Source organism: Danaus plexippus, chromosome 6 (genome assembly GCF_018135715.1).
Source record: "Danaus plexippus chromosome 6, MEX_DaPlex, whole genome shotgun sequence".
NCBI classification, from domain to species: Eukaryota; Metazoa; Arthropoda; class Insecta; order Lepidoptera; family Nymphalidae; genus Danaus; species Danaus plexippus.
Genome location: NC_083540.1, coordinates 7,320,536 through 7,334,978, shown reverse-complemented (window position 1 = coordinate 7,334,978; position 14,443 = coordinate 7,320,536). Strand labels below are relative to the sequence as shown.

Here is a 14,443-nt window from a genome sequence, read left to right as displayed (position 1 = left end):
TTTCTTTTCTGGTATATTTACAAATATTTCTTTTTTATGTTTCGGCCATTTTTTTTCATTAATATTGAACATGTCAGCATCTAAATAAGTAAATCAATGTGAACTTAGAAACCGTCTCAACAAGTTTGTCTATGCAAGGTCACCGTTCAGGAATCACGCATAAAAAATATTCGTAAATATTCTGACGTATCTATACCGCTGTTTCTCTCTACTTGGGACGAACAAAAATAAAAGCACTTCGGCCACTAATCGAGTTTGTCGGGCGATGTTATCTTCAACGTGCGTTAATAGTACCAACGCCCCGCACACCTCGGGACCATTATGCCTCATCCTTTACAATGAAAACATGTTTAATTCATCAGAAAATCTTACGTCTGTTGATATGCTAATGCCATCACACGTGCTTTTGATTATTACGTAATGAAATCACTTAGAACGATGCACGATCCGTGTAAGCAGCGGATACGTCGGATAGCCTTATCGATACGAAATCGATTCTATCCGCGTGTGACTTTTGTACTTCGATTAAATAATAACAAAATGTATAACAACGGTAGATAAAATAAAATAACATTAGATATTGTTGTATGAAATCCAAATAATAAATGAAATCATGTGTGCTGAAAACGATTTTTTAAATTTGCCAGAATATTTTCTATTTTATTAGATTCTTTCATATTTGAAATATTTCGAACTAAAATCTTCGATAAGATAAAATAATACAATGAAGTCTATTCTTAGATGTTAAATAGATGAGGTAAAAGTACCTAATTAGTAAAATTTCAGTCTTTACAAAATCAATTTCATCTTAGAACACGAAATTTAATCATAAACCGACCTACATTTGTCGGAAGTCAAGCCCCAGCGCGATGGCACATAGAATCCATTACGTAAAATAATAGCCATTGTCTTAAAATAAACGGGAAATAATCACAGGATGCCGCCTTGATTTATAGTATTACAACATACTGCGTAACGCCAACAGCGGAATAATCAATAAAACTAATAGGTACAATATTAGTGATTTAAAATTTGAATAGAAATATTCGTAAGTCAGATAAAAGTTAAGTCCAGGAGCGAATTACGCTTGCTCGCAACAGTCACAAGTATGTATCCGGGAGAAATAATAATAAAAAGTTACAAAGAAATAATATATTCAAAGATCGGTATACTGTTTATAATTTTGAACATATTTAAGATGAATATTAAATTCAATTGAAAGCATTCGTCGTGTCCGTTTTATTGTTGGGGGGAAAGAAAATGGATTGGCCTTGTTATTATTCATTGTTCTCGAGGGGCGGAATTGAGAGCTTTCCCCGACTACGTGATTCGACTCATTTTTTAAGTAACAAAACAAGTAGCTTCACACAAACCTCTCAATAACAACATTGGTACAAGATTTCAACGTGAGCGATGGATGCAAATTAATTTAACAAAAAGAAAAAATAAATACTTCACCGCACGCAAAGCTTTTAGCTCAAAATCGAGATAACATTTCATAAACATCGTATAGATACGGTTTGTGTGGATCCAATTCTGAACAGTTGATAATTTGATGTGGCATCAGTAACAATGAGAGGGTAGACAATCACATCAAAGACTTTAATGAACCTGGCTATATTTTAATCCAAACATTGATTTCAAATCAGAATCGATCGGCCACGCTCACAATCAGAGCGGCAACAACAAAAAACTAATTGACAACAATCAACATGTTGTAACAAAAAACAATATTTTCTATCATTGTCATTAATAATGGTTAAAAAAAAAGTCATTCACACCTTTTGAGCGCTAACATGACAAATGCGGGCTTCGGCATCGCTCAAAGCGGCGGAGCGCGAGCGCCGCGGGGCGCCGCCGGCCCTAAATATTAATTATCTATAACACTACGAACACCTTTGAGGAGATTATCGCACTTTTGTACATCACAATGCAACCATCGCTAGATCAAGATACGAGCAGTTTCTACGACTGTCATAACCGGATCCGGCTGGGGTCATTATCACTGCCATAACTACCGGTGTCGGATTTGATGAATTCCATTAATAATACGATAGAAACTTTAAAATTCATACAACGATTAAAGTTTGACGCTATCGAATCGAACTCGGAAGTTAATTTAATTAAAAAGTGTTCAGTGGCCTCGAGCGGTGACCGTGTGTCGGCCGTCTGTATCCCCGGACAAATTGTATTTAAATAACTAACGATGCCGCGGGGCAGGTTATCAGATCAGCACAGTTTATTACATTTTTAAATGGGACAACACACGAACGGGGAGGAAAACTTTATAATTATCTTTATACACTCATATATGACGCGGATTGGAAGTGTGTGATTTCAAAATATTTTTTTTAATCCATCACGATACTTACGGTTGTTTACAGGATTTAAAGACATATACAACCTCTTTGCTACTGCCTGTAAATTTTTCTGGTCTGAAAAACTGTGAGCTCAACTCTCGTTATATAATAAAATAGTTGAATCTGTGATCCACGAGGGTCGAACAAACAAGCAAAACGATTATAGTCTCAAAGAACGGCTGGTGATTAATAAAAATATATAAATGGCCAGATTTGTTACCAATTACAATTTCAATACTATTAGGTATATATTCATCTAATAAAGCGTAATTAATAGAGAAACAAATAGTTATAGCGCACCGTCGACCTGTTACCTGTCTGTTTAAAAGAAGTTACGTAATGATAATAAAATAACTTACAATAACGTAATATATTACAAGCTATTTAGAGGTAATGAGATCAATGCCGCCAGCTTCCAAAGTGCATGCCGACGACAGTGCTGTCGGCTGGTCAAATAAATAATCTCCAACTACAAATATTGTAATAACCGACTCAAGGATATACGTAAAATTGTAAATCATATATTTGCATACAAAAATAAATTGTATACAAAACCGAATAGAGTCCAATTTGTTTTGGGACAAATCAAAAAACAGACTTAAGTTACTATAAATCCTTCGATAGAAATATAGAGTGGCCTCTTAGCAAGTGAATTTGAATTCTATAATAGTAAATTAAGTATCAATTTCCATTACGTTGGGTATATCGTTAAATTTTACGAGAACATTAACGTTAAGCGGGAAATCCGAAAGAAGTGTTAAATCCAGCGAACAGATGGCGGCTTCGGTGATACAAGCTCAATTATTTACACTTAATAAAATGAAAATTATATGAACAATGGCCTTTATATGTGATGGCGTAGTCATAGGAATTTTAAATTATATACATAATATACTAAGAGTTTTCGACGCGTTCAATTTAAAAATGTCTTAGATCCATGTCTTTGGGGATAGTTTCAATTAAAAGTAAATTTTGATTAAGAATTATTATACAATTACTATATATATATATATTACATCCGAAGACTATGTAGCACCGATCTACATACCCCAATGGACTGATATAGGGAGAAATAAGTTATAAATCCTAGGATTTAATCTTAGAGCGTACTACACCTATAATACTTCTTCATCGCTTGAAGTAATGACTTAAAGTAATTGTGAAGTTATCGTCAAAATTTTACGTCATAATTACAAGGAGTAAGAACATTTAATTCGCCTAGCCCTAAGACCATACGTGGCCAATCAACTGCAGTCAGATCCTTGGGAAAGTCACAGACTCTTGAGTGACATATTGAAATATTTTGTAAAACTATTAATGGACACTCATCTTTACTAGGTTCACTTAAACCATAAGCCAACACATATGCTATTTAATTTATTTTTTTATATACATCAAGGATAACAAATTAATTATTTCAAATTGTATAGTCGCTGTTGTTACCTAGCATTTATGTACGCAGTGAACAATTACATATGAGTGGGAAAGTGTTACGGTTTTAAAATGAATTCTATTAAACCACAGACATTAATAACTGGTAATAAACAATCGTGATATAAAACGATTTCCGAGCTTTGGCACTTTCTTATTTATGACAACAGCTCCGCTTCAAGGAACGCTTAAGCGCCCATTAGATAAGATAGACATGGAGTTATCTTGGACTTATCGGGTCAATCAAATAATTGATTAGGCTTCGAACATACTTCACTACATTCCCTCGGAACGTTAAAAAAATTTATTTTGACAAAAACTAACATTACTCTCGCACAACCTATTTTTACTTCCTAACTTGACATGTATTTAAAATACGTGATGTCTCCCATTTTGACGTAATTAATGGAGGTTTATAAATTAGTTCCGATTGAGAATTAAGGTATCCTATAAGTCTTTTTTTGGAAGAATGTGATAGTTTTAACGCCAACTTACAATATATTAAAATATTATTTCCATATATATGTACCTATCTGACAGCGTTTTAAACTTTTCTCTTCCAAATCCCACAACATTTCTAGGTCATTAACATGTGATATTTGATGAAACTGTGACAGTAAGTCATTTTAATTCTCAGTTCTTCGGCAAATACTTTCTAGCACAAGATTCTCATCTTTGAAATTCACTTCTCAATTAAAGAAGACGATCGTGTTTCTGTTTTTCAGATACGCGATACTTTTATCTCGTTGGTACTCATTGATTTATATTTTCGATTTAATTTCTATATCCGCTATATGAAATATTTTCTAACAGAGATTAAAAAAAAATAATCTCAAAGCTCTAGAATCTAGACCTTCATAACACAACATTATATGAGAAATTATATCTTATAAAAAATGCAGAACATTTTAAGGGGACTCCATATTTAAGTGAGTGTGTGTTGTATATGTACAGCCAATTAAAAAAAATAATTAAAAAGATCCCCATACTTTACTGTTCAATTAAAAATTTGTTAGAGAACATCCAATCTAGCACAGAACAGATATTAATTACAAAAACCTACCAAACTGTTCCACAGTAATTCTTTTCCCATTGTAAATCCATTAGGCGGGTAGGTACTGCTAGATGTATTTGATTCACCATGCTTAATCGGCAGCTTTTATGGCGTCCTTGATTTCGTCACGGCGAATATAACCAGTGGTCGATGAAAAAAAAAACTAACAGGTAGACGCAAATATTTGTGAACAATTTGTAGAATTCACACTTAATAACGAGATGTTCCCAACGTCCGTTTGGCGTCGGCGCTTACAAAGAAGTCATTAGCCAATGAGGTGCTACGATCTGCTCTGTGATGCGCCCGGCGTCTTTTGAGAAAATTATGTTCCGAATGGGTATCTTTAGTGTCCGATGTGTTTAAAGATACCTTCGCACGGACGTGTATATATTGATTTTTTTTTTTATTTTAATACTGTCCACTAACTTGTTACGTATACGCAATACAATAGAATTCATATTACATCGCATCTGATTCATTTGTAAATATATTACTTATATTATATACCTATATTATAGAGTTCAAATTTATAGTTTTGTAGATATTATCATGTATGTATGCTTATCATATACATCCGTTACAAAGAGAGGAAATTTCATTTTAGGTACCTATTGCAATAAACAAATATTTGATTGATACCAAATGTATGGAGGATTTTACAAATCGTTATTTTTTCCACACCTACTTTATCAGTTCTTTTCATCACAACACTACATTATAATATATAATAAAAGGTTTCAGAATATATTGGCGCTCAAAAAAAAAAAACAATGAACAACAGTATACAAATTACAGATTAAAAATGTAATATTTTGTGTACTCGTAAGTATAAACGTAGTTGTGGAAGACTAAGTATTTATAAAATTTAACTTAAAACATACTCAAAAATTTTAACCAATTAAAATCATAGTTAGATTAAATCCTACTACGTTCAACGCCAGGAAAAATTTACCAGTTCTGTAATATATTATGACATACCTATGACATGGAGACTTGAGAGAGAGAAGAGAGAGAGAGAACATGAAGATGTTACAATGATAACCATTTTGATAACTCGTAAGTTATATGGCCGACTGTCATATAATTTTTGTTAATTGAAGAAACTTTTTTACCTTGGAAAAACCTTCCATATAATCGTCACCAAACATAGCAAGTTTAGACAGATAGCAGTTTCATAAACAAATCTGGTAACGCGTGGAGGACAAAGCACTCTCGTGTCTATAGAACATCAGCACTATTAACACTGTCATAAATATATATAGGTGCACATTATTATATGGCATTCGTATTAGAAAGCAAAGTGTATGATTGTTACAATGTTGCTAACGTATTGTAAAAATTCTTAGTGCACCATAATAAGGGATTGTGTTAGTTGGGCTCTTGAAGATTCTTTAATACCTCTAAATTACATGGCCAGGGAAGCGACGCAGCATTGATATTGAATTTAATGGACCCATTTGCGCAGACGCGGACAATCTTCTCTGTCGCATAGACTGAATCGAACACTTTGGTGTTTATATATATATGAATGTTAAGTACATTAAAATTTCTGACATAGAGAAAGCGCTTTTCGATCAGCCTCCAGTGATATCTGAAAGAGAAATTATTGACATTTATGTATTTAAATCTAAACTTGTTTAAAACTACGTATTGTATGCCAATACTCTCATGACGTTAGCGCTTTGTAGCCATTTATAAAATGAAGTCAGGAGTGCGAGATTTGACACGTTCATGTAGTTAGTTACGTATATCGCAAAAAAGAGCAGAAATTTAATATTATTATTTAATATTGTACTTACGTTAATAATACTAGGGTATTAAATATATGGATGTGTGGATTTTTGTTAGACATTTGTGCTAACCGACAGACATTTACGTCATATAATTTATATTGTAAGTCAAAAGGGAATTGCTTGATGCCTCCGTAGCATCCGGGACCTCGGGCGCAGCTACTCGGAGCAGTTCATAGTTATGTTACATAGGTATATTCAATTAACAATATCTTAAACTCTTCCCTATTATTTCATGGTTACTATGCATTTTGTAAACATTGCCATTTCTATAGTAAAAAAATCGTACACAAGCAACTGTTAGCGTTTAAAATAGTATATATACAGTTAATGTATTGAAAGTAATTCTATAAATATAACATAAAGAAATATGAGTGTAACGAACCGAATAACATAAATTAAACTAGCTAAAGTATCCAAAAGTAATGTGTACTATTGTTTGGGTACAGTCTACAGAAGACACGCGCTATTAAATCGGCACAAGTGCGCGCCCACCATTAGACACGCCTGATTTGCAAAGAGCAGAGAAAAAATTACTATACTTTATTTTATTGACGAATCCTATGTAAAATTTTGTAACGTACGTGCGATATATTATTATTATTATTATAAGTTTATATACTTTAAGTTGTATGAGAGTGGTGTTGACTTATTATTTTTTCGAGGTACCAACGTCTCAGAACGTACAAAGTTGAAAGTTTATTGTGCAATTATGTTGGGTATTCGGACGATATGTAGGTAAAATAAGCCAACCAACAATTCCGTACTTCAGCTTCTATTAAAAAAATATCATTAAAACTGTACAAAGATGAGAAAAATATATATCAATATGTTTTGAAATTCTTATCTGCAGCCATTGCTTGAGCTGTGGGGAAACACATTAGCGATTACCCACAGGTACAGAACCTTAGTTAAGATGCAGAGTATAGTAAACGCTTTAAACGATTCAAATGGAAATCACTTTTACATTTCATACTTGGTTAGTTAAATTATAATATTAAGATCTTTCCCTGTCAACTTAAAAAAATAGGACCGGAGATTTATATATATATATATATATATATATATATATATATATATATATATATATATATATATTGTATCTTATACTATATATTTTGTTACGATAATTTTATACAAAGCAAAAGTTTTAGGGACAGAAATATAAAAGTAGGTATCTAAAATTACGCTTCTTTTATGCCACTATAAAGGTTACAAGTGAGACAGAATCCACAAATTCCTTTGCTAACTTCTTATGACAATTAATTAATTTGAATTAAATCTCTATTTCCTTATCTTAACCTGCCTTATTAAAATTTTAACTCATTCTTGATATAAGGACCGTACTGCATAGTGCATACCTTTTGAAATTAGTTTGAATTTATTCAACTACTCTTTAAATTAATGGAGCCTTATAAGTAAGTGAAGTGAGATAGTACCCGGCACAAATGTAAGGGCATATCCAATAAACTAAATGCCTACCTAACTAGGTTTCATAGTGATCTTAAATCACTTCCCAAACGAGGCTCGCGGCCATCAAGTCGAGTTGACTGACAGCATACGTACCTATAGATAAATTAAAAAACGATAAATAAAATCTATACTATTATATTATACGTAAAAAAAATATATATACATAAATTTTTTATACTTATAATAATTTATTATTATTATTTTATTCTAATTACGTTTTTTATTTCTAGTGACTTTTTGTATATATACTTGTAAATAAATTTAATAAAAAATATAGATTTATAAGTTATAATCACGAATTAATTGTAATTAACAAAATCAAAAGTCAACTCTTTAATAAAAGGAAAGTTCTTCTTCGTGTATCTATTTGTAGTTTAAAAATGAAATCGTATTTAAATTTTACCGCCATAAGTTTCAATCTGTATTTATGAAAAAATAATTTACTATAACTTAACAGGTAGGTAGTATATAATATAATCAATCAGTCTTACAATTTTATCAAAAAAAAATATTTGGAAAAACTGTAAAGAATATTGTACCTAAGTTAATTCATTTTTAAAATTTTACTTCATTAGTAATATTTGTTTTCTATTTAACTCCCTTTTTTTAATTTAATATTTTTTTATATAATTCTCAATACACATCGGTACTCATTGATAGTAATAGATGCATGTTTTGTTTATAGTACACAAAGTTTACGTAACAAAATCTTTATAATTACATACACATCAAACTCACAACGATGGGAAGTGCCTTCGACATTGTTAACAATTCAGTATGAAATGAGCTCTGCCTACATCTATTAATAATGATCATCACCAATCATTTCAGCTCTCCCATCAATAGGTACCAACTTTAAGTATTGCAATTTCGAAACAAGCTCGAGTGTCGATGTCGAATAAATTTCGTATAATGTAAACGTGATAACAATTTAAATTCTTCTGTAACGGGTCCGGAGCCGACAAAAACAACAAACAAAGTGAGAGGCGAGCGATTGGCCTGTACTTGCAGGGCGGTGCGTATGGCGATTGACTCCGCCCGGCGACGAGCGGCTCCGAGACCGAGCGCTCGCTTAGTCCTTATCACATATCTACCAGTGAGAGACGTGCTGTCACTTGTAACATAACGGACGTGACACACGACATTTACGGATAGCCGAGGCGATAAACGATGCCGCGGCCGACTCGCGAATCTTACGGAGACCAGAAACCGCCGTTTTCGTACATCGCACTCACCGCCATGGCCATCTGGAGCTCACCGGAGAGGATGCTGCCGCTGTCAGAGATATACCGGTTCATCACTGACAGGTTCCCATATTACAGACGTAATACTCAGCGATGGCAAAATTCGTTGCGTCACAATCTCTCGTTCAACGATTGCTTTGTAAAGGTTCCTCGGCGCCCTGATCGTCCTGGTAAGGGCGCGTACTGGACTCTCCATCCACAGGCCTTTGATATGTTCGAGAATGGTTCGCTATTGAGACGCAGGAAACGGTTCAAGCTTCACAAAGGTGAAAAAGATAGTTTGAATGCGGAATTGGCAGCCCTGGCAAGTTTCAACCGGGCATTTCTAGCTCGTCAGGCTGGAACCGCTTCGGGGAATATGTCATCCGGGATATATGCACCTAGCGTGACTTTATGTCCGAGGCTCAGTCCAGAGACTCCGGAGGCGCCTGATACAGCTGCTTTATTACCCACCCTGCCTAGACCACGCCGGGCGTTTACTATAGACGCGTTACTGGAGCCAGAGCCTAGACGTTCCTCTCCATCACCCCCAGTAGTTCAGCCCCATTGTCCAATGCCATTGCCCCCGGCGCCATATCTGCTAGCAGCCCAACGCTACCACGCCGAACTACTGGCCAATTTACAACAGTCCTGCTTACCACCTCTATGGACTTGGAGAGACACCAGTCAATTTTCACACTACACTCTTAACTCATGAATGGTGAGTGAAAATTTTAAACGTTAAAGAAAATTGCTTTTGAAATTAGACGAAAAAATATAGTCATTACACAAAGATCAACATTTAATCCGGAAAAAACAACAAAGTTTTTTTTATGTTTAAGATTCTTTACCAAAATGCATATTACTTAAAAGTTGAAAATATTTAAATATTTAGTTGCTAAAATGTAAAAGTTAAGTTATCCGAGTACGTTTACTTAAGTTCTTATAAGTTCTCATAGATCGTAAGATAAAAGTTAAGAGAGAAATCAGAATAACTTAAGACGAAAAATGTTTCAGGTGACAAAGAGTTACCATTACATACATTAAGATATATTACGAATGCTGGTACGTTAGACATACAATTCTTGGTAACCAATGTTTATTGAACTACATAAAACGATTCAACAATTCAACTTTATTTCCAAATGTATTGTTTTGGTAACATTAAAAGCATAGTACTTAGCAATAAAAACATAACTATAATTATAAGAGACCCACCAGAATGTCTGTGTCAAAAAGTTTGGACTTCACATAGCAGATGGCTTTGATGCTATTAAGGAACAGCATATAAAGTTTCATTATATCTCATATATGTAAAAAAATGGCGTAATGTCCTACCGCAGTCATTTCGTGATATCTTATTTATTAATTGGAAACCAATGTGCTATGAAATGTCGACTTTCGATCTGACAGCACCAATCAATCAAATTAAATACGAAATCAAAATGGTCCACAGCGACTTTCTAGCAAAATTTTCCTGTTTGAATACCAGATTATAAGGCATGGAAATAATTTATGAATGAAATAAGTTTCTCCACAGAGACAAATTATGCAAATAATGATTAACTTAGCACTATACGAGTGTACATACTGTGTATAGCACAGAACAGAAAAAAGCTTTTGGCAGTATAATCCAAAAAACATTTTATTACAAAATATCCGTAAGCTACACTAAATACTTCAGTATCGAAGTAAAATTATAAAAAAATTCTCATTAATAATTTTCATTTGGTAGACCTTTAAGAAAAAAAGTTCATGAAAAAACATATAGGAATCCAGTAGACGTAGGAAATGGTACAAACAAGTAAAAAAACAATACTTGGTACTTAAATAGTGTTCATTATTTATATGATATAAAATTAACGCTTTAACCTCAAGTTTTTGATTATTTGGTCAAAGAAACCTATTTTTAGCAACACATAAAAATTTTCTATGGAATCCAAAGTACTAGACAAAAGATTAAATTTAAAAAAAATATAAATCAATCGAGTTAATTTAAACTATTCATCATGAGATAAATCTATTAATTTATTACGTTTTCACCTACATGGAGAAATTTCTTTTTTTTTTCATTGCGTTATTTTAATAAATACCTATTATATATTTTTTTTCAAAGCATAATATTTTTATGAAAACATTGTCCACAATTAGTTAATTAATTCATATATCATTAAACACTATAAAATAATTCCAATGTAATTATTCATTAATAACGTCCACTTTATTCAAATTAACTATAATAAGTTGAGATTTTCTTATTAATATGACATCAATTAACCTTTTTATTGAAGTAAAATGTATCACGCAAACGATGTGCCTATTAAATATATAATGATTTACACGCGGGTTTATTGTAATATGTCTGAAAAATATAGAATATTTTAAAAAATACATAAATAATATCATTTCACTTTGAAAATAACGAATTATCTTGCTTTCAATAAAACCAGCAAATATTTGAAAATAGAATTTAATCAGAATAGGACGTGTTTTTTTTTTGTTTTTTTTTTTTTTTTTTGAAGCACACGACCAGGTCTAGGTCCAGGTGCATCAAGAAGGTTTTATTATATTCTTTAATATTAAATCAGTCTCATATCATAGACTGAAAATCGATGAGTGAACTAAAGTTTTTAATTAAGATAGTAAATACTATTTTACGTTGTTTCAGGTATGTTTGCTGATTCTACGATGGAATAGTTGTAAGGGACTATGAAGGCTTTGAATTAAGCCTCAGTTTAAATGTGTTAGTGAATTAGTTTATGTTTGTAGAGATCGGATTATGAATAGTTAAGAGGGAAACATTGAACCGAGAAAAATCAACTGCGGTGATATTTTTAAGGTAAGATATTAACGAACATGTTACAAGAAATATATTTTTAGGTATCAATGAAGTTTGTAGTAGAATAATTTGGATTAAAATCTAAGCGAAATCCTAAAGATACAGCTTATATTCATAATAGTGTGGAATAAAAAACAAATATGTCATATATATAGGTAATCTATATGAATTTTGGTTATGTAAATAATACACATACCTGTAGTAAATCTTACGACATCAAATTTAAAGTTCAATTAAATACGAATAATATAAGTTCATACTATTATGAACATAATATCAGTGTAGAAAAGGTCGACTATCCCTCGAATCACATGAACAGCGAGTTAATAAAATATTTGCGTCTTCACAATCACGAAAATCATATTGCGACACCCATCATACGTACATGCAATTTGCTCGATGCTAAATTATTATTCTAATATTTAATCAAAATTGTTGTCGCACGTGTTTGATTAAATGTATAATTTGACAAGCAACTAAAGTCAGACATCTTTTTTACAGGTATTGAGCTCGCCGAGAAATATAAAAGAACAAAAAAAAAATCCTAACAGTCTTATAGATAATATATAAAAACTATTTATAAATTTAATTTTATGAATCTGTGATACTTAAATAAAGTCAACTGTGAATATGTACAGCTTAATAGATCGTTTTTTTTTTTTATTTAATTTAATTTATTTTTTAATAATAAATACATTACAACTACGTTGATCTCTGCAGACTGTTTTATTTAAATTTTATTCAACGCATATGATCTTGCTTGGATTCTTATTTCAAATTTTACCCTACTCCAAACATTGAGATTTCATATTCGTTCCGAATGTGTGCACGTAAATGCACAGCAAATGCATAAATACAAGCTTTTCTTAATAACATTATTATATTTTCATGACTTTTTGCAATATTATGTAGGCAAATCCGATACAGTTTCTTAGTTTTGTATTAATGTATTTAATAGCTTCACCTGAGAATGGAATACCATACTTTTTTGACATCCAATAAAGTATTTTATCAAATTAAGGGCATGGGTACATTTTATTTATAAAAAAATTACTACAACGAGATGACGTTATATCATACGAAGTGAAATTAATGTACCTCAACTATTCTCAGATATTTTTGTTAATAACTGTGTTAAGAGGGATGAAACCTTATCAAATATATACGATGACCTGTTCTTGTATTCGAGATACAGCTTCAGATTTGTTTTTCAATGTTCAGCGTCACTTCCTGTAATGGCTTACAAAAAGGCTGAAGCCAATTTTTCTAATTTTCAAATACAGTTTGATACTTAAATGTTGCCATTACAAAATTAGAACAGTTCAGTATTATAGTTAATTATGATCAGTCATAAAAAATATTCTAAGGATTATAGTATATTATAATTAGTACAGCACGGCTGGCGTCATCTGCAACCAAGTTACTTTACGTTTACGTAATTTATGATAATCATATAAAAGAAGTGAAGAGAATTAATGATATGTATTCAGAAGCAAAGCTGGAAGTGTTATTTGAGTTAAACAATATAATGTAGTATACATATTCTAAGAACCAGTAAAAAAACTTATCAAGTAACTAGTCTGACTAAAATTTGTTTTTACTGTCATTTTAATGTTGAAAATATCTTAGTATTCGTCTACCGCATTCCTTTAACTAAAATCATTTAAAAAACATATTTTTTAGCAATAATCTAAATCTCATATTACTTACAGGAAGCTTTTAATTAATTGCCATTTTTAAAAATGTTAAAAAATTCAAATTTAATTCTTATCAAGTAACTTCACTAGCATAATGTATCATAATGCTTCTTAGAATTTAGTAATTTTTAATAGTTATATAGAGATTGAAAATATAGTGTTAAAAGTAAAAATGCTAAATAATTATTTAAATTATAATTTGTTTATTATGAATAATCCTAGATTAATATCGTTTTCGAATAGACTAATATATTTTACCATACACTATTTCCTAACTCCATAAACGATAGTACATAGGTAGGTTATATCTATATCCTACTGCTTTTCAATATTCGCGTAACCTGGTTACCCAATGACGTCAATAATCTTAGGTTCCTTCATTTTTTAGGCTTGATATTCCAATTTCCATGATGAAAAATAATTTACATTAATTCAATAATTCAAAAAGAATCGCGCCTATGAGGTTTTTTAATAGCAGAACAGAAATTATCAAAAAAAAATTACGTATTTCAAATTCAGCTTTATAGCTTCTAACCAAAGAAACGTTAAGAAAATTGTAATAGGATGTAAGATTTT

The 14,443-nt window shown here is 31.7% G+C and overlaps 1 protein-coding gene across 1 annotated transcript; it reads left to right on the top strand.

The window, feature by feature from the left end:
• The first annotated feature begins 9,190 nt into the window (after positions 1–9,190).
• Positions 9,191–12,813, top strand: LOC116779036 (fork head domain-containing protein FD4-like). The gene is made up of 3 exons (XM_032673177.2): positions 9,191–10,052; positions 12,000–12,170; positions 12,672–12,813. The coding sequence occupies exon 1, from the start codon at positions 9,279–9,281 to the stop codon at positions 10,047–10,049; it is 771 nt and encodes a 256-aa protein (XP_032529068.1). The 5' UTR covers positions 9,191–9,278; the 3' UTR covers positions 10,050–10,052; positions 12,000–12,170; positions 12,672–12,813.
• Positions 12,814–14,443: the final 1,630 nt, after the last annotated feature.